Genomic DNA, 24,408 nt, shown 5'->3' with positions numbered 1-24,408 from the left:
AAGGTTTTTTTAAATTGCGAATTGCATTGCTTACATGTTTTGTATTCAATGGATAGATTTTAACAACTGAACATATTATTTTTTTCGTAAGTTGCAGTTTTACTATTTTAGCGTTTGTTTTTGTTATCAAATAGATTTTTTTCTCGAAAATAGATATTCGGTTTTTCTGGTGCTTCTAAAATGCGTTCAATATAATAAGTATCCCTTTAATTTTGCTTCTAAAAAGTACAGCACGCACTTCAGACATGTTGAAAAAATATGAAGTATGCTCGATGGCCAAAACGTGTGATGAAGATGATGTTCGTGAAGACTTTGATGACAACGTGAAAGTTGAAACTTATGGCCGGAAACGAAAACACAGATTAGACCGAAAAAGCAAAAGCATTTTAACCATAGAGTCCCCGATTCCTGCAAGAATCCATCAAGAAATTGATCGCATGCCACTAATGGACACTTCAAACACCTTCACGAACAGGAATGCTGCAGGGGATCTGATAGGTTTTGAAAAACCATCTCCTACGTCCAGTAGAAGACGATATCTCTCAGATGGACCTTCCTGTTCTGAAGACATTCATCAGAACATTTTAGAACCAAGTGATCCTCTAATGTCAGTAAAAGTTGATGCAAAAAGAAAGATCAGGAAAAAAGATAGTGGAGAAGAAGTACGGAAATCATCAATTTTTTCAGCGGCATTTAATAAAATCCAAAAAACTATGTAAGTAACAGAGCACACGCAATCACGATAATATATTCGATTACGTTTCAGCGTTTTAAAATTAATTGACGGGGTGCTTTGCCTGATAGGTGTTGTTCGATATAAAACGCAGAATTTTTTAGTCGCCATACCGCTGTAAATTTTATTTAAAGTTGATTGAATATTGTACTTTTCCACAGTACTGTTTTCAATTTTCACAAATAGTGACACTGGTTTTACTCGGTAATAACTATGAGATTACCACGCCTTTCCACCAGTAGATTGCGAACCTATCAACCATATTGCCAATAAAATCTTATTTGAAATGAAGCCATATTGGGTGATACTGATAACAGTATTGTACGTTCATTGTCGCTTTGCTACTGCTAAGAATTTCTGATGACCGTACCACCAACATTTGCATCTTATCAAGAACGTGTGTGCATCACATCATTACTAAGACGTAACTTTATTGCTTTAATCATGAAAAAGCGTATTATCAACACCAATGTTAACAACTTGGTTTTTGCCGATCTAAATGACACCAAGGTAGAGACAAAGACACCACTCAGAGTGCGCTCTTTGCAGTATTTGTTGAAATTCATTGATTGAACTCATCGCTAGCATTTTATTGCGAAGACCAACATCCCCGAAAACGAGGGATAGCCCTCATTTGGTTAATAATTTATAATTTGATACTTTCATTAGGCCTACATGAAGCCATAAATAAGCATACTGGAAAACTAGCTTTCTAACGTACATTTTAAAACCGATACCTACTGTAGAGTGTAGAACACCATGTACAGCTTAATTGGTGACATTCAATCACGATATAACTTGAATCGCTGAAAAGTGAAAAGGTAATTAATCAAACATTATTTTCTTTTAAGTTATTTTGGCAGCCGATTGTAGCATCGAATAGACAGCGATAGACACGTGTTTCGCCCATGAGGCTGGGCTCATCAGTATCGCACCGTATTCTTGCCACTTGAGTAATCGACCGCCGCTTTACCAGTCAGTTTAACTCTTATCTTTGTGGAAAGAAAGATAAGAGTTAAACTGACTGGTAAAGCGGCGGTCGATTACTCAAGTGGCAAGAATACGGTGCGATACTGATGAGCCCAGCCTCATGGGCGAAACACGTGTCTATCGCTGTCTATTCGATGCTACAATCGGCTGCCAAAATAACTTAAACGTTTAATTGGAGGTCTCAATGGCTGGCGTGGAAGCTACACCGTTCTGGTTAGCGAAGCGTCACTGCAGCTCGCTGTGCTAGTGAGTAATCAGCCTTGTGCTGATAGCCGGGAAGAACGCCTTTCTTCACATTATTTTCTTTGTTAAATCTTTTTTTCATCGCGAAGGGTCGAGGACCTCTGCCTTCCACCACCCTTGAGCAGTGGCAGTTAACATTCTTGCAGTATATTATGTTTAAGCATATATCAAGAAGCCATTGTATTGATTGGTCATCCAGTTCAAGCAGACTATGTATTGTACACCATTTGGAGCAGGCTAGATGACGCAATTGTAGATGGTGCGATCTGAGATTGCTCCTTTTTGCCGCACTTACAGATCGCAAATGGTACCATGTACTTTTGCATGGTTACTCTCTTTTGCGTTTTGCGTAGTGACACCAAGTGTTGACGGCAAGTGAGCGACCTATCTGAAAATGGTTTTCGTGCCACTGTGGGATTTTGTGTGATTATCTGTCTAAAAATTCATGTCTCTAGTGACTGCGACGCGTGATGAGTTGGGGCACACATCACGACAACTCTAGCGATTCTGTTAAATTCTTTCATGACAAAAATGCTTACTTTTAGACGAAAAAAGAAAATGCCCGGAGGGAAAAAAGTGAGAAAAAAAGAAAGTGGGTCTAACGAAGAAGACAACAGTGAGAGATCTCGAAAGAACAGAGCCCGCCTCAACGTAGGAGGAGTCATCCATGAGGTTATTTTTTATTTCTTATTAATTTTATGTACATTTTGGCCACTAATATGGTGTATAGAAGCCTAACAGTCATTTTTGATTTACTTACACCGAAATAATGTGTTTTTAATTTAAAAGAAAAAAAATTACGCTTCAGACTCGCTGGCGAACTTTGGAACAGTTCCCAAACACCAGGCTTGGTCGGCTGCGTCAATGCAAAACACGAGAGGAAATATTGGAAAATGCGGATGACTACAACAGCGACGAGGAAGAATACTTTTTTGATCGACACCCAGGAGCTTTTGTTCCTGTTTTGAACTTTTACAGGTAGACACTCCAAACGATAAATGCTGTTAACCGGTTATAAATTCATCTGACAAGTTTTTTAATAAATGTTTTATAGCTATAGTAAAATTGCTTTACTATTGATTGTGTATCAGACACACATAATGTAAAAATTCATGCATTATTATTAAGGCCCGCAAAAGTCAATAAAGTAAATTTTTTTAAGGACCTCGTCTGTCCACGAATCAAAGAATAAAGTTGTTTTCAGCACCTATGGGACTGTTTCTAAGAAGTTTATAGGTCAAAATAAAGTCAAAATTTACAATAAAGATAAAATTTTCAATAAAGTCAAAATTTGTCAAATTATAGCTTTTGACAAACTTTTTGTGTTTCTTGGGAGTAATTTTTGTCAAAATCCTCGTGGAAGCATTGTAAATCAGGAACTGCAAAACAATTAAACCTTATTCACCCATAAAAGCAGGAAGTATGTCACAATGCCTACTTGGAGTAGCAGTAACTTTTATCGCAAATTGTCCATTGTTTATTCCTTGTTACGTATTTAAATAATTCTTATAAAACACTTCCTCTTCACAAACGTGGTCATTTCGAAGATCAACAATTTGGATTTTAGAAATAGTTTACTGACATTCTATATTATCTATAATATAAAAATGCCTAAGCAAGCTAAATCGTCTTCAGCAAAAGTTAGACACAATTGTTGAAATTTTCCTGGTGAATATAATGCAACTCCCGGGGGTAATTTAAGGTGCAATTTTTGCGAGTTTATAGTGAAGTGCGAGAAACTATATTTTGTTGAAAGCCACAAGAAAAGTAAGCGCCATCAAGCTGGATTGCAGCGACAAGAAACATCGCAATCCAGGCAAACTTTTATTGAACACGTTTGGGTCTGATATCGACAAAATATTATCTTTGAGTAACTGGTATCAATTCAAGGAAGAACTGTGGCCTCTACAAGCAAGAAATTTCGTTAGGTCAAAATAAAGTCAAAATTTGATAAAAATAAAGTCAAAAAAAATTTTTTTTAGGTCAAAATAAAAATGGCCCTAACCATTACACATCACATTCTATATCTTGACAGCAATAGTTTTAGAAGGCATAAAACAAGCTTGCTATCCAGTGGCTTAACAACAATTTTGATTGAATATAAAAGTTCGCCAATCCATCTGGCCTTGTGCAGAGATCTTGCACGCCCAAATTTGAATTTTCTACAAACATATTGTACATAAAGCACAACTTGGAGAACACCCTATGCTACTGACAATTGTTACGCTGGCGCTAGCTAGGCTGCTCTTAAAATGAAGTAGGCTACATTACTTAAAAACTTCCGAACGAAAGTCTTTATTTGATCAGAAGCTCTTGAATTAAAGTTTTGTGAGAGTTTTCTAGCTGACTTGTGGCATACTTACAATTTACGAAAAGGTTTCACTTCCAAAAAGCAGCATATGAGTTTCGAATCTCCGAGCAGTGAAGCATGCTTTGGAAGAATCCATTGCCCACTCTTTTTTCACAGCAGTAGGCCTAGCATTTTTTTCATGTTATGCATCTTGATATGTCTGCAGTGGCAGATGACACTGCAATCGTGTTTTGTCATCCCCTGATTCCTTTATGATTGCTTGGGTTCATGTTGTTTATTAGCTGGTTTTAGCTTCGGTGTTGTGCCTAGTTTATGGATTCAGCTTTATCCATTTCATTGTGTTATGTACCGCACTGTAGAATGAAAATGAAGGCTAATGTTCCGGGATAGACAACTTGATGACGTGCTGTTTATTGCCATATATACATCTAAGGATGGCTAGGCTGTCAATGCTATCTTCATCATGGATGTTAAACTATAGTCAGTTCAACTATTTCGCCAACTACGTCTTTATTAACTCTTTCTCAGTATTCTCTTAACTTCATTTGTTGCAATGTTTACTTTTGCGCATATGCTTCACCTGCAGAGCCAATGCCTGATCGAAAGTACAAAGTGCGGCAGCTGCAGTTTTCATGATTTGTTGTGTCCAGTTCTAGCTCTTATTTTGACTGGTGGAAAATACAGTATATGAAAACTAAAAAGAATGACCGAAGTCCACATTTTAATGAGACTGATGAACGATAATTAGAATAGCTTATGATTTCTTCTACATGCACAGTAAATGTAAAAATGATGTGTCATCACTTGAAATGCACATACAGAAACGCTTCTTCACATCTGGAGAGTGGTTATGGAAGTAGAACAACCCGCACAAAACTTCAAAGTTGGTCATGTAATAACCGTGTTCAGTATTGACATTGTTCGCAAACCCACTATGATTCATATACTGAGTATTCTTGACTAAGGCGTAAGCTTACCGTACGTCCCGTTTTGGGCCAAGACAGTCCAGGTTTTCAATACTATGTCCAGACGTTCTGGTGAGTCAACCAAAAAGTCGTTAGCAAAGTCTTAGTAGCCAGTTGCCAGTGGAATTTTATTTTCAATTTCAATTGGACTCAAATTGAATTTTGAAGTCTTTGGACGAAAAAATTAAAGTGATGAAATCTTCATGTTTACAGAGAGACCTTTTTTACAGATTACGATGAGACTCATTGTACTGAAGCTTCCCAGTTTTCAATTATAAAAATATGGCATGCCTAGTTAAGTGACCAGATAGATTTTAACTAAAGTTAATAATATTGTACACAGTGAGTTTTTACTAAAGGTATAACAACTCTGACATACTGTAATGACAATGTTTTTAGTCGGGGTTTAATGCACACTAAGGTGGACACCTGACCAAGTACACGTCTACTAGATCTGCTCCTAGGTTTAGGTCAAAAAGGTTATTGTAAAAAAGATATTGGCATTTTAAACATTGTGTCACAAAATTCAGAAAAAAAAAGATTTTGTGAAGTTTTATCAAACACTACCAGTTGCCTGTAACAAACGATAAGTGAACCCACCCAATTAATTTTCTGAACTAAAGTGACAAAATAGTTTACTGTAGCCCAGGGGTGGGCAAACTTTTTATCTCGAGGGCCGCATTCAGAATCTGAATTTGTTCGAGGGCCGCAGTATAGTATAGTTAAGATTATAAGCCAAAACGTCAAATCTAAAATAGTCAAAACACAAGCTTTTTTTTTTAAAAGTGACGAAAAAAACCGAGATTTTTATAGGCTACATGTATTAGCCTACATAAAAGATATAAAAAAGGTTTGTCTTATAATTTGAATACAACCCACATCAAGATAACACTTTGCCAGACGCACTTTGAGCGAATTAAACAGAATACATCTGTGAGCGAATTAACATAATCAGAAAAACTAAAACGAAAAAGAAAGTCTCATGATGCGACAGGCCGAAGTCAGCAACTTCGATTGTGACGTAACCGGCTGTTTTTTGACACTAATAATAACCATGCATTCATGCACGATCAGAATGTGGCTGGGGAAACAAACTACTACAATGCGACAAAAAGACTATAATTTATCTTTATCAAGATGAAATATACGAAGTAAAAGTTTAATTAAGTCATTGTAGTAATTAAAATTTTCAAGCAATTTTAGGATTATTTTATTATATATTTGCTTCAGGCTTTCGCGGGCCGCACAGAAAGTTGTCACGGGCCGCATGCGGCCCGCGGGCCGTAGTTTGCCCACCTCTGCTGTAGCCTATTGATTTTTTAACATTATATTTCTTTTACAGGACAGGAAAGCTTCATTTGCCAGAAGAGGTCTGCGCTTTGGCATTTAACACTGAATTGGAATATTGGGGAATTGACGACATTTATATAGAATCATGTTGCCAAGGTAAGGACTCTATAATTGGGCCGACCATATAGATGTAGATGTAGGCTAAATACTCTTGTAACTGGCTACACGTCTGAGGTCACATTGGGTAAACGCTATATTTTCCTCTCTGATTGGCGCAGCACACTTTATTATGTACCGTCACACTAACGTCAAATCACTTTATAACAACGTCTTATTGAGATACAAACCGTAACTAAATGAGAGTGGAACTTTGTGAATACTTTGAATACATCTTTGTGTAATATTGTTGCTGTCGATTTACCAACCCAGCAGTGGTGACTGGTTTGTTTGAGTGTTCGCCACTGATCCTGGGAGACATTAGTTCGATGCAAAATTACTCGAAACACCTTACAGTAAAACTAGTAGCCTACCAATTAGGTCACTTTTTTGTAAAGCAGTGAGGATAAGTTGGAATCGCAATGTATCCAGATGAAATACATAACATAAGAATAAAAAATGTACTAATTTTAGCCGCTGTACTTTGTAGTTCAACAATGATAAATTGTTATGATATTATTTCTCAGGTCTTTATCACCAAAAGAAAGAACAAATACAGGAAGAGCAGAGGTAATCAGATGAGCAGAATTAATTTTTTAAAGAAAATATCATTTTGATGCACTGATCGCCTGGACTAGAGCAATAATCAGCACTGATTGTTGATAATCTAAAAGTAAATAATATGGTAATTGAGCTTCAAAGTCCTGTATGTATGGGACTGAGACAACTATATAACAGTGTTGAACGGAGGGTGATTTTTAAGACTCCTATTCCATACAAACTCCACTCTAATCTGACTCCAAAAAGTTTCATCATTTTAGATTCCAAATCCTCTCCACTCCAAAATCAAGTTCGGAATTAAAGTGACAATAACCAATGCATATAACACGAAATAACTCAAAGATGCAAACATCTTATGTCTACTTTACTGTATAGTAGCACGTAAATGCTTTTAGTGGCACATATTTCTAAGCATTTTCGACAAGTGGAAAATCCTGGGGACAGCTTTCTTTTTTTATCTTCTTCAAACAGAACAATATTGAACTTAATTGATTTCGCTACTGTAAAATACAAAGCTGTTGGACCAAACTCCGAATCCATTCCATTTCAAACCTTTGTGAAAAACAAAGACTCCGAATCCACTCCATTTTCTGAAAAACGGGCAAACTTCAGCTCCACTCCATGCTTAGCTCCATTATATAATCAATGAACACTCTTTAAGTGTTTCGTTATGAAGGTTAAATTTACATACAAATATAGGGCTAGCATCAAAGTTAGGGAATGGCTGATTCATTTCACTCAAAACTGTAGAATTTTTCAGGTGAAGGATAACTTGAATAAGCAAGGTGGTTCTTTTTTCCTGCGAGATGTATAATTATGTTTCTTATAACTGGAAGTAAAGGACTAAAAACATTAGAGAAAAGCTGAAACCTGACGACTTGCTTTAAAATACAATTCGGGTGAAGAGGTTACTTCTTCAATCACAAACAAACGTAACTGAGCTACAACACAGCATTTAACATTATTAAAACAAACATAAAATAACATACGTTTTTGGCTATGCATCCAGTCCTTATCAACCTTTAAAAGAAAGCCTTAAAAATATGTCAACAACAAATATGTTTAACTATGTTCGCTTTGAGGTTCACATACCCTATAAAAAAGTAATGCAGCCTAGAAATTAATAATTCAGCAGTTTAAAGCATGCAGGTGTTCAAACTACAATGGCTTGCGTTTCATACTAATTAAATTTTAAAATAAAGGCTTCTCATTTCGCCTACAACAGTGAAGCCGACAAATTTTGAAAGTGCACATCAATTTTCTCTTTCGGACTTTTGCCACGAAAGGTTTTTTTCTATGATGCCAACAGTTTTACTTTTCATCAAAAAATGTAAAAAGCTCACATTGTTGGCTGTAATCAAGTATGCAGAACAAAGTTGCGATAAGTTTAAGAAAATAAAAACGGCTACATTTTAATATTATACTTTCGCTTTCTTGTTAAACATTAAGATTTAGCCTACTTTTGTGCATTCAATTTTATCTAAACCTACTTGAATTACTTTCCTTTTGTATGCTCTCGCCTTTTGTTCAAGATGGAGATAGTGGAGGGGTAATTTTTATCGGTGCACGGTCGTTTGGTCGACAGACATTTGGTCGACAGGACGTTTGGTCGACAAGACATTTGGTCGACAGGACGTTAGGTCGACAGAACGATTCATTTTTGGGTTAGGGTTAGGGTTAGGGTCAGGGTTAGATTAGGGTTATGGTTAGTTAACTAACCCTAACCCTAAAATAAATCGTTCTGTCGACCTAACGTCCTGTCGACCAAACGTCCTGTCGACCAAATGTCTGTCGACCAAATGACCGGGTACCATTTTTATCATGCATTTTCTAAGGTTTTGTTTTACTGTATATACAGTTTTAAGACGCTTGTAATGTTTTTGAAGATCGGATGGTTATTAACGTTTGATTCTTTGCAGGAGAGAAACTGACATGTTACGACAAAGAGAGGGTGATGATTTCAAGGGCATGTGCTGTGCTGAAAGAAGAAAAAAAGTTTGGGATTTAATGGAGAAACCAAATTCATCCAAAGCTGCAAAAGTAAATTAAATAGCCTAATGGCCTAAACCAAATCCAACTTCACATCGTGAAACTTAGTAGTAAAGGCCATAACAGTTTATCCTTAGAGCAAGCTATAGAGACATAGATACCATCAACTCACTTGCAGTACTTTCAGGTTGATTAAATATGTGTTTCACTGTAATTTTGATGTCATTTTAACTCCATTGCCTTACACTAGCAAATTAATTTTATATTAATGGTAAAGAGTGTTGTCTTGAATTATAAATACGCTTTTGATATTACGCTGCTTCAGTGTTACTTGACAATGTATCGAAGAGAAATGAACTTTAACCCCAACGTAATGACTTTTTTTATAAGAAAGTAAATGCCTGCTATTTTAATTTTGCCAAAATCTGAAGTTTCGGTTGTGGCAGAAATTTTTGCAGCTTTATACATAGAATGAAAAATCTAAGCTTCTTTTACGTCTAATAAAATTAGGAAAAATTGCATTTTTTTGGAAATGAATGCTTTACGTTACAAATTAAAATGACAAATTTTCTTCGCTCTGCTGTATGTCGTGTAACTGTAAGCTACTTTCAACTGTTTATTCACTTTCAAGAACTTTGAGCTAAAGACAAAGAACCACATGTCCACCTTTTATTTGTTTGATTTGGTTAACAGATAAACAACAGGCAATAGAATAATGACAAACTAAAAGTTTTACATTACTTTTTCAGGTGATAGCAATTGTGTCTATTTTATTTATTGTTCTGTCAACTGTGGCTCTCACCCTCAACACATTAGAATCTATGAAAGGTGAGAATTGAGTTGCTTTTCAGAATAATGTAGCTTCATGCATCTGCAACTACTTTTAAAAATGTTTTAATTTGAAACCTTGTAAAATAAAACGAGCAAAATTAATACGATCCGTACATCGTGATGAATATTTAATGTATGGAACTGTAATTCCACGAAGCCTAGGTATGACATTTGTTCAAAAACTGTTTGTTTCTGTGTTCTATCAATTTTAAACAAGCCGATTTGAAAAACAGGCCAAGATGGATTTGACAACCCCTCCTTGGCCCACATAGAAAGTGTCTGCATAGCTTGGTTCACCATGGAGTACCTCGTCCGACTAATGTCTTCTCCTAATAAGTGGAAGTTCTTCAAGGGAGCGTTGAATATAATCGATTTGTTAGGTAAGTTGGGTGCTTGTGACCGCTTTTTCTACGTTAGTTATGTTCGAAGAAAACAAACAAGTGGCTTATATGCACCGATTAGGCGTTTTAAATCATCAAAATTTGTTACTGTCACGATTCTTTCTATCTCTTACCAGAAAAGTGACTGGAAGATTAATGACGTAGTATATTGGGCTATCAAACGTAAAACAGCCAAATAAATGGTCGAATAGTTCTACTTGTGAGAATGAGATGATAAATGAAAATTCTTGAAGAATTTTAACGAATGGTTCAGCACTTCCAACAAATAATCAAAAATAACTGTGAACAGCAATAGATTCCAACGCCTGTAACTCTTATACTGTAGTCGACTTAAACGTACTTCACCCACAACTTCTCATGCAATTCTAATCTCGATCACAACTTTTAACAGCACCAACTCTCATCTAATCGTATTCAATAATTTCAACTCCAATTCAATTCTTAATCATAAGGATTACACAAATTACACCACAATTTATAGCCGGTTTGTTCTGACCAGTAAATTCCAGAAAGTGCTATATTATTACGTCATAAGAACTCCTTGTTCTGGTCAAGTTTTTCTACGAGTGGACATCTTTGTGGCGTCATAATAACCTACTACCTGATAAATTGCTCGATTAACTCGGGGAACCTTCCAGTCTTGCACGTTTGCAAATTCTTCTAGAAGTACATTACATAATAAGGATTTTGCAATCAGAGGTCGCTATAAGACAGTAACCGATAATAACATCTCGTAAGAGTTATACAATTAAAACAGTACGCTTGGTCGAGATACAAAATGTCGCCTACCATGAAGGTTATATCTATTGATGTGACAGTTGCATAATGCTATCCCTGTGGAGCGCTGTACATAGTATAGAGTGAATGTAGGTAAAAATAAGCTACTAAACAACTTTATTTATACAAATGCCTTACTTTTAAACCAATCTTTAGGTCACCTAAATGAAGTCCCTTTTCTGTGCGCGCTTGCTTAAATTTACAAATATTTTGCGATGAAATTGACAGATCATTCAAACAGTTCTTATTTTCGTAATTAAATTATATTCTTTTCAGCAATCTTGCCATACTACATCACTATTTTTCTCACAAAGTCGAACAGTCAGATCTTACAGTTTGAAAACGTCAGAAGAATTGTCCAAATCTTTCGAATCATGAGAATTATGCGTATTCTTAAGCTAGCCCGTCATTCCACTGGACTTCAGTCTCTCGGATTTACTTTGAGAAGAAGCTACAATGAGTTAGGACTCCTGATGCTTTTCCTCGCCATTGGGATCATGATGTTTTCCAGGCAAGAATAAAAATATCTACTTTTACACTTGTGACTTTACAGTAGACCTACGTTACACATTCTTACATTATACCACACGTTAGTTTGACACTGTGCGATGTGCATAGCAATTGCATGCAGGCCTTGCAGGACCGTTGAGAAAATAATTTGGGCCCAGTACCAATGAGATCCTCGGGCCCTGAATCAAGTCACTTTTAAGAAAACGTACTTTCATAATACGTTGTAATTTTCAAGTTCATGGGGCTCTTACATAGTTCACGGTACCTTAAAACCACCCCGGGCTCTGGTTCAAGAGTACCTCTTGAATCTCCTTGTCAACGCTACTGATGGCATGTCGGCACCATCGAGTAGTCTATCTTTAAAAGTATTTCGGATTTGCGTCTATGTTGAATTTACCTTTTCAAAGGCTAATCTCTTGGACCAGAGCCCGGGTCTCACGTGGCGTCATTTAAATTTCACAAGCGATCAAATGCTTCAGGCCACTCAATTATTTATTTTTCAACATCACATGCAATTCGCCGTAAATGTATCTCATAACAACAACAAAGGCAATATTGTATTGCACATAAAATCTACCTCTCTCGTCAGAGCACCAAATGGCCTATTCCGTAAACTTGTAATCAATAAAATAGATTAGCCCATCTCCAGGTGGCCATGGCCTAATCTATTTTATTGATTACAAGTTTACGGAATAGGCTGTTTGGTTCTCTGACGAGAGAGGTAGATTTTATGTGCAATACAATATTGCCTTTGTTGTTGTTATGAGATACATTTACGGCGAATTGCATGTGATGTTGGAAAATAAATAATTGAGTGGCCTGAAGCATTTGATCGCTTGTGAAATTTAAATGACGCCACGTGAGACAGCATTTAGGAGGCCTATTGCCTGGCTTGATGGGCCCACAGTTAAGTTACAGCAGAATTAAAAGCCCTGAAGCCTTCTTTGTTTTATTCATGATGGTGTATCTTTTCCTTGCTGGTTGAGTCTTTGTATTGAACTTAAATGTTTCATGTTTCTCGACAGTCGAGTGTAGCAAGAACTCAGCTATAGACACGTGTTTCGCCTGTGAGACTGGGCTCATCAGTACCGCACCACTAGTTATGTCTTGTGTCTTCTGTTAGCTTTGAGATAAACAGGCAGAGATGGGCGTGATCTTGATCTTGATCTTCAAGATCACTTTTTTTTTGGTGATCTTGATCTTGATCTAAGATCACTTTTTTTTGTGTGATCTTGATCTTGAAGAACAATAAGATCAAGATCACTTTAAAATTGAATTTTACTTCCTAAATAAAGGCATTTTTTTAGAACTCGTACTGTACAAAGCAGTTAGTGGCAACTACTAACATTAAGCCACTGTTAATATAATATGTGTCCAACAAAAGACGATAGTCTCCGTCTAATCTGGTTAGTGTTGCCATTTCAAAATTGAAAAAGTTTTCTGTGTTGGTCATAATAAAGAAGTCAACTTCCGTGTACTTTATGTTGACGCATAATAAGCATCGTGAATCTGGGGTGGTAAAAGGATAGACCCTCGGCCCCAGAAGCTCAGACGACGACGACGACGACGACGACGACGACGACGCATAATAAAAAATGATTTAATTTTGTTCACAATTTCCATGTGTGAATTTTAAAGAAATGTTTTCTTTCTTTGACTCAATTTTAGATGTTTCAAAACTCTAGAATGGCGGCGTTAAAAAATCTGGACTCTAGGACGCCGACTTTGGTCATGTAAAGTGGTGTATTGCAGCAAATCAACCAGACCAAGACTTGTTTAAGGTCTGAGTATGGAGCGGTTTGTCTGACCTCAGGCCTCTGAACTTTTTTGATAGCAGACAACAGCATCAAGGTTGCCAGATGGGTAAATGGTGCAATAAACATTGACATAATACAGGGAAAGTTAAAACTGCTTAGTAACACGAATAAAAACTCCCACGAACCAGACAAAAATTTGGTAAAAAATGATGCAGTTCAAAGTTTATTTTTATTTATTTATTATAAATAAAACGTATAAAACTAATTGCAAATTTTGCGACTTTTTCAGAACAACTGTAATTAACCTCGGCCTTGGGTGTGACGTTGCGATTCTACGCAAACTACATCAACAATTGATAGGCCTAATAGCAACAGTCACTAACTTATCACAATTCTTAGGCCAGCGATCGAGTAGTTAAAAGTAAAAGTTAGCAATATCAACTATATACCTTTACCCAGGTTGCTTATAGTAATTATTTTTTGCAACATCACTGATCAAAAACTTCATTTTTTTTCAAGTACACAAAAAGTGATCTTGAAAGTGATCTTGATCTTCAAGATCACGATCTTGATCTTGATCTTCAAGATCACATAGTTTGGTGATCTTGATCTTCAAGATCACCTATTCTTGGTGATCTTGATCTTGATCTTCAAGATCACCAATACTGGTGATCTTGCCCATCTCTGTAAACAGGCATACCTGGGCAACAACACAACATTTTACATTATACAGTAAAAAGCAATAAAAACAAAATAACGTACGTTTTGAGTGTGCATATAGTCCTTATCAAATTGACTTTGACATCAACACATATTGACTTTGAACTTTGAGATAAATGCAGCATGAACGCAGATGAAACCGAAGACGAGGATAAGCAGTCAACAGGAGACGTGGCCACTGGCCAGCCATGTACAAACAAGGGTACCTAAATCTACAAAACAGGACCTAAGTTATATTACAGAAGGACCCGTTTGCTTAAACTGTTCTTTATCATCTAATAGCATCTCTAACAAACAAATATCATTCACACAAATGGTCTCACATTACCCAACATAGAGCATTGTAAAAACAGAGAGAGACTGTTCACCAGGCATTTGGTAATAAAATTAATTTGCGTTCTTCTGGTGACTATTTACGAGGATAACAACACAACCGATAAAATTCAGCGTATCCTCTATGGCATAGGAATCAAGGTTGCGATGAAACCCTATCTGACAATAGGTAAATACCTTCCCTCGGCTAAAGACCCCATGAAAGAAGGTGAAGTTTCTGGATTGATCTACCAAGTTCCGTGTCATGACTGTGATTTAATCTACATTGGACAGACAAAACGTGATCTTAAATCTAGAATCAACGAGCACCAAAGAGCTATTAAATTTCAACGTCCAGAGCATTCCGCTCTTTGCAAACACTCTATAAACTCAGACCATAAAATTACTTGGACCAACGCCACCATTCTTAAAACTGAAAAGGATTATACAAAAAGATTGTTCACAGAAAAATGGTACATAAACCAGAAGGCACAACATGCTCTTAACCAAAAAGATGGTCAGAATTTCCCCTCTGTGTACAACAAATTACTTTAACTTTAGCTTCACCTTTTCCATTCTCAGTGCGTCTTCTCTACCATTGTTATTGCTAATCCCATTGCTTTCTGTCTTGTCTGATGTCTTTTCAACGTTTCTTGACAGTGGCCCAATAGATAGATAAATTTACGCTGCGGGAAGTAGCCTACTGGTTTTAGGCATTCACTGCATTTAGTTTAACCTCTAGGTATCTTGTTGCGTGTTTTAATTCTGATTCTTGCTGCTTTACTTTACTCATTTTATCAGTATGTTTTTGTGTTGTGCCATCGTTGCTGAACAGGTTGTATTAACCTGTTTTAGCCACCTTGATAAAGTCAGTCGTGCTGACTGACGAAACGTCGGAAAAAAAAGCTAGTTATCATCTTTAACATCACGAGGTAACCTAGTAAATAGTCACCAGAAGAACGCAAATTAATTTTATAGAGCATTGTTTTGTAGAAGTGACACTAGATAATGATAAACTGTTTAAACGTCTTTTATTATATTCAAAAAGATCATTCGAACAAATGGTCTCTCACACTGACCAAGTGACCAATAAAGGCAATGTTTTCAAAATGTGGCTTTTTTGCTCAAGATTTCTCCAATACGAAATTTATTGTTACTTTGTTAAATGTTTTTCAGTTTGGCATACTTTGCTGAGAAAGAAGAAAACGCCAAGCAATTTAGCAGCATCCCAGCTTCATTTTGGTGGGCAACTATTACTATGACAACTGTAGGATACGGAGACATCGCTCCTATAACTTTTGTGGGTAAGTTTTGTTTTGGAAAAGCTTTTGAATTTGTGAGCGTGTCTTCGGAATCAACATTAGAAACATCATATTAGTCAATTTTAAAACAAGCATTTGACAGGTTTACTCAGTGGTGGATTTCCAGAAGATTAGCTTCCGGAGCGCTAGTTTTTTACTTTCCAAATGCGCTAGGTGCCGTAGAAGAAATTCAGAAATATGTCTTTATAAGATTTTGAAACAACACACTTGATGTACCTAAAACGTTGCTAAAGTAATTATCATGGTCTATAGATGGTATAGCGTTGTTCAATGCAAATATTCATATTTTAGTGAAACAATAATACAAAAAAATACAAGGTATAGCCTAGAAAAAACAAAGAAAAAAATTTGTTTTTAGTTTTTTCCACTTTTGATTTTTGATTTTTCAAGTTATAGCCTACAATTTTTAAGACACTTCTCGTATTCAAAATCATAAAACCTCCGGCGACTTCGGGTCTCAATTGCCGGGTTACGTCCATGGCGTAATCAGGATCCAACATACTTCGCTGGTTAAAACTTTCTCAGTGGAAGACGGATCATTCGTATAAAGAGTAAACTTGAAACAGTTACAGTGTGTAGAGAAGCACGGTCAGATGTCAGTATGAGGTTCATTTGTGAAAATCCGCGCTCACACTCGCTCGATGAAATTGGAAGAGATTATAGTGACGTTATCAAATTTTGAAGACTCTGATGGGATCTTCTTTTCGTAGTTATATATTCACGAAGTCCTCTCACAGCAGCTTCGCGTTCATCTAAGCGCAATCTCTTTGCCACTTCAATGATTTCGTTTTCTCCGTGTGTCATTACTGTGTCCTCTGGCCAAATAGTTGAATCAAGTATTTTTCAGCTGTTAATAAATGACAAGTCTGTTGAATTCAACAAGCGATTTTGGATGGAATTTCCTAAGTGATTATACACCCTTCTCTGTTGGGTGGAAAATACCATCTTTCCCAATAGGCTATGGGGTGGGAATGAAAAAATAGAAGTGGAATTTTTAGACCACCCCTAGAAGTGGTTAAAACTACACTTTTTGATTTACAGTGTAGAAGATGCGGGGATTGATTATAGCGGTCTATTTCTGCAATTGTTTACATGTAATTCTACACCTTTGAACTCTAAGTTTTCTTCAGCATCCTTAGCAATGCCATACTGTCGTCCGGGTTCGTTCCTTCGTGTTTCAAATAATTTTGCAAGATTATTAATTTTGTTATCTGCATCTCAAATAGTATAGCCTACATGCTCTGTTTTACAGTTCAAGGCTTATAGACTATTTTGGATAATTCTTGCGAGTATTCGTACATCAAAGCCAAGTCCAACAAAAAATCCGTGGATGTTATCTTCGACAAGAATCCTTGATATTTCGCACGTTCCCGAGAATCTCCTGTGTCGCTAATAGTCCCCTTTTTGAAAAATTCGACAACTGCTGGGAAATCATTCCAGACGGCACTAACTGTGCGGAAACTCGAAGCTACCCAACGTGTGTCCAGTAGGCCTTCCCTTCCGATTTTCTACAACTGCACTTCAACAGCCGCTGCACATTGACCCAATTCCCTGCTATTGTTAAGAGAAGCGTGGTAAAGGCTATAGCGTTTGTCCATAAAAGATCGAAATTTATTCAAATTATTGACTGATTTTACAGCATGACGAACCGATAGTTCCAATCTATGGTTGCACAATACCACACCACAATGTCTGGAATTTAATCACGAAGCCATTTTGCTACACCATTTTTGCGACTTATCATCACAGCCGCGCTATCACATACAACACCAATCAAACAAGAAGATAAAAATGTTGTAGACATGCCATATGATTTTAGGCAGCTCTTCAGGGAATCAACGATGCCATTTGCCGTAAGAATAGCGAGCTCAACAAGACAAATACATTCACAGGTTCGCTTCCGTCAAAACTGGTACAAAGATATATTATCAGAGTGAATACCCGATTTAACGTGTTCGACTCATCAAGAATTATGGATATACTTTTACTGAACAGGGCAAAGCATAATTAGAGTATAAAATATTTGAGCTTCCGGAACGCCGTTCCCTAGAAGTCAATTTTTTGATCGAGCTTCCGGAGCGGCGCTCCGGACCGCTCCGGCTGAAATCCAACCCTGGGTTTACTCCTATCACACCAATGACACCTATAGCCTACTTTCCACGGCGAAATAGCAGTGAATCGTCAAAAATAGATTTCATGTTTGTGCTAAATAATGACTCTAGGTTTCTAGGGACTCTATATCATTCAAACTACTACTCAAACAAAATAAATAAAAATGAAATAAATACCAAAAAGCAATTTTTCGTTTCAGGGAAAATTGTTGGTGGTATTTGTTGCGTCACTGGAGTGCTAGTAATCGCGTTACCGATCCCAATCATTGTCAACAACTTCTCCGAGTTCTACAAGGAGCAGAAGAGGCAAGAAAAGGCGTTAAAGCGACGGGAAGCCCTTGAAAATGCTAAAAAAGATGGAAACCTTGTTGCAATGAAGCTCTGTGACGTTTATGCTCAGGTAATGACGTATAAAAAGAAAGTTGCGCCAATGCAGCCAAAATTATTTTGACATGGAAAATGATAGCCTACATTTAAGCATAAGCGATCGAACATAAAAGTAGATGAATTGATTTTTCGATTTGTAAACTACATTTTCTTCCACTCGACAGCAATACAGACAGTTTTTATTGCAGTTTCATAGGCTAGGACATTTTTACCTCATCTTTCTCTTCATTTTAAAAGTAATGTCGTAGGCCTAAGTTTTGCATTAAACCTGTAGCAGCGCATACTTCCAAAGCCGAACCAGCACCGCTTGATGTTGCAGTTTCTTCGTGCACAAAGTCAGGCGCTTAGCTAACTGAGCTAACGGAAGAGGAACTGGTGAATGTTTTGAGACGGGATTTCGTTTTCACTCAAAGTTAACTCGTCTTGATTTTACTGTCCCATCCCTGAATAAAATTTGTTCGAACACCTTTTCAGACTGAAAGCATTAGTTTCTTGCACTGATTATGTTTTATTTTGCATTGATGATGTTTTGTTTTCTGCACTGATTAAATTTTGTTTCTTACACTGATGATGTTTTGTTTAGTCAATGGAAGAACTTGTCGGTGATCAGGAGGTTGTAGCCAATCGTCATCTGGAAAGGGATAAAGACAAACCTCTTTCTTTAAAGTAATCCTTCTTTTTTTAGCCTTTTATAGTCAGTTAGCAAGTAAGGTTATAGTGGCGAATCCAGAAAGTAACTTAAGGGGGTGGGGGCAATTCCAACAAAATACAATGATGTGTAAGGTCCATACAGTACATTATTATGACCTTGCTAATGTACCGTTAATAAAATGACTTCTGTGTTTTAAGTGGGTGGTTGCCCCAATCGTCCCATCTTGGATCCGTCACTGGTTATAGGCTGCTTCTATAAAATTGCGCTGAGACTGTCTGTAGTGAATAGTTTTGAGAAGAGAACATCTTGTATCTAAGTTTGATGCGATTGAGAACATTTAGAACAATGTATAAATTTATAATTGACTGTACTATCGCCTACCACCCAACAAAAAGAAATCTTTTCTTTGGCGAAAAATGCCAAAGAAAATATGATCTTATCCTTTTGCTATGCCACCGGACAGCACCATTTTACATTAGGCTAATATTCATACCCAAATTTTTGTTAAACATGCTCTCAGAATGCACCAAAATCAAAGTAATTTTTCAAATTTTTCTGGGTGAGGCCCCCAGACCCACCGCCGCTGGGTGTCGCAGGCTTCGCCCGCCGGACATCAAAAAACCCCACCTACCCTTTCAAAATACTTAGCTACGCTACGGAATTGGATGATTGTCATGGGGGTCAGTAAAGCATATTCCGCACAGGGCCCGAAATACCCTAAGACCGGCACTGACTGATCCTATAGCTACTTTTTATCAAGCAAGACTACCAGCCCTATTGCGATAATAGGACTTATAATTTATATTTTCTGTCATTTGTTGAACACAACATTATTTAATCAGTCTTGAAAATGAATTCTGTATAGAATTAGAAGAAATTAAATGATAAAATGATTTAAAGTTAACTGTTAGTCTGTGAAAACTCTAAACTATTCAGCAATTAGTAGGCTACATTAAGTTTTAAACTAGGCTATGTTAGACAACAAAGAAAGCTATTTTGTCAAAATGAGATTCAAAAATTTTAGGCTTGTTTTAGCTTTTTAGCATTTTCTTATACAATGAAATATATTCATTATTCAACTTGATGGTTCTTTACTTTTGCAAAATGCAAGGCCTTAAAAACGATCTTATACGTATATATCTCTCAGATCAACCAGCAGTTCTTTACAAGTCTCCCCTATACATTCAACTTCGGAATCCATTGAGATGGAGAAGAGATTAGGAACAACTCCTTCCAATGGAGCTATCCACAATTTGATTCTTGATATGCCTGACTCATCAACTTCAAATGCTCCAAAATATGACTCAGCAGTCAATGGAAAACCAAAGTCTGTTACCTCCTTACCCCATCAGTGTCTAGAAAACACCAACCAAAACAACTCAAATCACGGTAAGTGTCGTGCTTTTGCCGCCAATCTTTAACATAAAAGTTTATCTGTTTTGTTTTGTTTGAAAATGTACAAGCAAAAACCTTTTCAACTTTTGTATCGAAATATTTACTTAGAGCTGTTTTGGATTATTTTAGTTTGTATGTTTATTAGTAGTCTTATGTTTATTAGTTTGTGTGTTTATTAGTCTGTGCGACGTTCAAAAGGACTTAGGTTGGACACCGCTCCAGGGTACGCGGCTGTGTCTTGGTAATGGCATACCAAAATAAGGAGAGCAGCTGACTCGAAGACTATTATGCATCTTTGCTGCTTCCTGTAGTCTGTAGTATCGGATCTGTGATCGCAGTGTAGGCTACTGTGTGTTGTCGCAATGAGCGCAATATAAAACATTATTACTATTATTATATTGCTATACTTTTCTTTGAACTTTTTAAGTAATTCAAAATAAATTGCATTGACATCCAAATGTAGATTTCTTAAGTCCAATCATTCACACCATTTCATTTAGTAAATTTTTCATTATTTATATGTTTAGGTGCTTACCCTAAAAGAAGTAGCAGGGAAGACTATCTGTTGGTGGGCCCTTTGGTCAACAAAAACAATCCAAAAGACGTTCGTGATGAAATCTGCACATCATCAAAACTCTCTGGTCCACCGACGCACTGTTTCCAAGAAAAGCATAGTGATTTTGATTCAGGGTACGATTTATGCACCTTGCCGGAAGACAACTTATCCGTAAAAGAAAAGAACGCTTGCTCTGTCCAGTTCTCTAAAGTTTCCTCATCAATTACAAGTCCTAGGGATGAAACAAAAGATTTTGAGCCTCATTCTAAGACTAGAGTTGCTCACAAAAATCGAGATGGCGACCGTTCCGTTGATTCGTTTGTGAGTTTGGGGGATACGGGTGCTAGTGTAGCCTCGGATGATACAGGAGTTGTTCTTAATGCAAGCGGTAAGATCATTTTTCTTTTAGATTATTCGGATTGTTGGTCATGTACCAAGATGCTTATTGTTTATATTTCTTGATAATGTTTGTTTTGTATATTATGTAATTTGTCCACCATGCTGGATAAAATTGCAATCTTTTTAACGGTAAAATTGTATATCTTCGTGTCATAATGTAGTTCTTTTAACTTATAATACGTTGGACCTACTTCTAATGCATAAAGTGAGATTTTATGAATAAACTTATTTATGACAGTTTGAAAAAACATTGACATTTTCTAAAAACATTTATCAATTGCAATACATAATAAATTAATATTAATATTCAATACATAATAAATTAATATTAATATTCAATACATAATAAATTAATATTAATATTCAATACATAATAAATTAATATTAATATTCAATACATAATAAATTAATATTAATATTCAATACATAATAAATTAATATTAATATTCAATACATAATAAATTAATAATAATAATAATCAACTGCGTACTACATTACTACAATACATAATAAATTAATAATAATAATAATTAAAATAAATCAAATTGATTTCCTTGCAGTTTGTCATGATGATACTTCAAGCCTTGGATCGATTAGAGAGTATGGACGTTTATCTCCTGGATTAGATGCTTGCTTCTCTGAGAGCCAGTCTCCTCATTTGTTTTCACCTACGTCCTCATCAAAGCCTCCTGCCTTGGCCATGATAAAGGAGCGCAGTTTTGAATCCAAAATCCCAAATGATGCGACAAATCCTCTCAATAACTCTCAAAAAGGCAACAGCTTCCCACATCTGAAAGACGACAACCCCTCAAGAGACCAAAACAGCTCTTTTTCTACCTCTCTTCGAAGTAGCGATTGCGCTTACCCTAATAGCAAGTCTGAAAATCACTTATCTGTCTCCAATGAGACTGCTACTCCTCCTAATTATGGTTATGGCCTTGACGTTGGCGGTAATAAAAAAATCTTACAAATTAGTGGAGGTACAGTTTGTATATCTGAAAAAGGTTTTTGCGGCTCAAACGTAGACTCTGGATATGGATCAAACAACTGCACGCATCGACATGCACCAAGCGTGGAAAACGGAGGAATACAAGAAAGCCAGATTCCGTCTGCAAACTCTAATCAAGACAAACACGGTGATGAAACAAAACCTCTTCTTGCTCCTCTTCCGAAATCGAGAACAAAAATGCCATGTTCTGGAAAAACTGCTTCTGTATCAGATTTCGTCAAAGATCCTGGAAGCAGTGATGCTACTTTTTTTTATCAATCAAAGGAAAACGTACGGCAAGAAAATATAAACAGGCTTCACCAGAACATTCAGAAACAAAACAAAACATTGAAACACATTTCCTCTCCGAGCAGTGTGTTTGACATCAACGACGTCATCGACGACACGAGTGACGCAATTCGTGAAATCTTGCATACCAGTGACGCAATAGACATTGTCATGAAAAATGCAAGTGATGAAATTAGTCAGGCATTGGACTGAGGTTCTTCGTTTAACAACAATATATTAAAGTTGTATCTTACTGAACGATTCTAACAGATCTAAACCACGAAATGACGATACAGTGAACCATATCTGATGGCGATGTAATAGAGGAATAGGTTTTTCAACGAATGTGGAATGATGTTTTGTGACAACTGAATAAGTAATCCATCAGATATGACCTAACTGGAGACTAGGGTACATTAAAATTTAGGAGAGACGATAGAGTCACAAATCTATGAGCCACTGATCAAAAACATTGCCTTGGCTCAGATATTATTATTTGTGAAAATTGCACATTAAATTGTATAGCATATTTTCAAGCAGTGAGGTGTGATCTTTGCACATTCTCTGCTGTTAATGGTTGTTGTAATTATATTTGTACATAAAGGATAAAAAAAAACTGCTTGAACTTGCTAAATGACTGACAAAGTAACCAATAAAACTCTAGTAAACAATAGTTTTCTTTTAACCAACTTTTTTCCAATACTTCACTATTTATGTGAAGAAGGGATAGGATAAAAGTTAAACTGACTGGTAAAAGCGGTGATTGAATACGCTTGTGGCATGAATTAGTGGTGCGATACTGACGAGCTCAGCCTCATGGGCGAGACACGGTCACTTCAATACCGTATTTAGCCTACTTTAACTTTGAAAATGTATTTCCGCTTCTAGTAACAGCGTAACTAGACGTTTCTATCAGGAGAATAAAGAAATTAAGTGTGGAAATGTTTCCTCCAATTTTTTTCTAAAATACAGGAGACAGAGGCCTCAGTGTTCGAAGTAATCTTGTTAATAAGCGACATGTTTACACGTGCCTCCTGCTAGTTACAGTGTTACTAGTGCTTTCTCGCTTCATAAAAACCTTGCGTAAAGCAGATTCCTTGGGATCTTAGCTCTTGATGTGCCAGTGTTTGGTGTTGTGTAACTTACTTTTTCTTTTATTCTTAGTTATGAATGTTTAATCTGACAGAGAACATCAGCTTTCATAGAATGCATTCACTGTGTAGGCGATATTATGTTTTTCACTGTGGTTTAAATTTAATTAATATTGTGTATCTCTGCTGCTTTTTTTGTGTGCATAAACTAAGGATTTTATCATTGACTTTTTATTGAAATGTTGCAACAATATCTTTACCACAGACTTGTTCATAAAAATTTAAAACAACTTTTTAGTTTTTGTTTGATGCGTCGAAGTCATTATTTCTTTTCATTATTTTCTCAAATAAATTACTTTACATGTGTTTAGTAATTTTCGAAAATTAGGATCAATAATCATAGTATTCTAATAATACAACAAGCTAAACGTCTCTTCAGCCAAAATTAAAAATATCTGTGACTATCAGCAAGCCCAGACTGTGCATTGGGTAAAATCGACTACCACTCATTTAGGTTTGGCGTTCCTCATTTGATTTCAGGACTGAGCGGTAGCTCATACTATATTTATCCATAGAGCGAGACAAAGAAGCTTCTAAAGCGAAGGTTTTGAACTATAGGCTACGGTACTTGGCTAAAACTTAAGCGTGAGAATGGCGTATCGTGTGATGGAGA

The 24,408-nt window shown here is 36.4% G+C and overlaps 1 protein-coding gene across 1 annotated transcript; it reads left to right on the top strand.

Annotated features, from left to right (window-relative positions):
• Nucleotides 1-272: 272 nt before the first annotated feature.
• LOC145788326 (uncharacterized) lies at nt 273-23,050 on the top strand. Its single transcript, XM_082600104.1, has 15 exons — nt 273-715; nt 2,512-2,638; nt 2,775-2,944; nt 6,585-6,688; nt 7,216-7,258; nt 9,169-9,289; nt 9,988-10,066; nt 10,303-10,449; nt 11,524-11,758; nt 15,723-15,850; nt 18,180-18,379; nt 18,950-19,032; nt 20,166-20,407; nt 20,941-21,357; nt 21,929-23,050. The coding sequence occupies exons 1-15, from the start codon at nt 273-275 to the stop codon at nt 22,855-22,857; spliced, it is 3,468 nt and encodes a 1,155-aa protein (XP_082456230.1). The 3' UTR covers nt 22,858-23,050.
• The last annotated feature ends 1,358 nt before the right edge of the window (nt 23,051-24,408 follow it).

Source organism: Aplidium turbinatum, chromosome 2, assembly GCF_918807975.1.
Source record: "Aplidium turbinatum chromosome 2, kaAplTurb1.1, whole genome shotgun sequence".
NCBI lineage: Eukaryota > Metazoa > Chordata > Ascidiacea > Aplousobranchia > Polyclinidae > Aplidium > Aplidium turbinatum.
The sequence above is the reverse complement of the archived record's forward strand: the minus strand, read 5'-3'. Positions and strand labels throughout refer to the sequence as shown.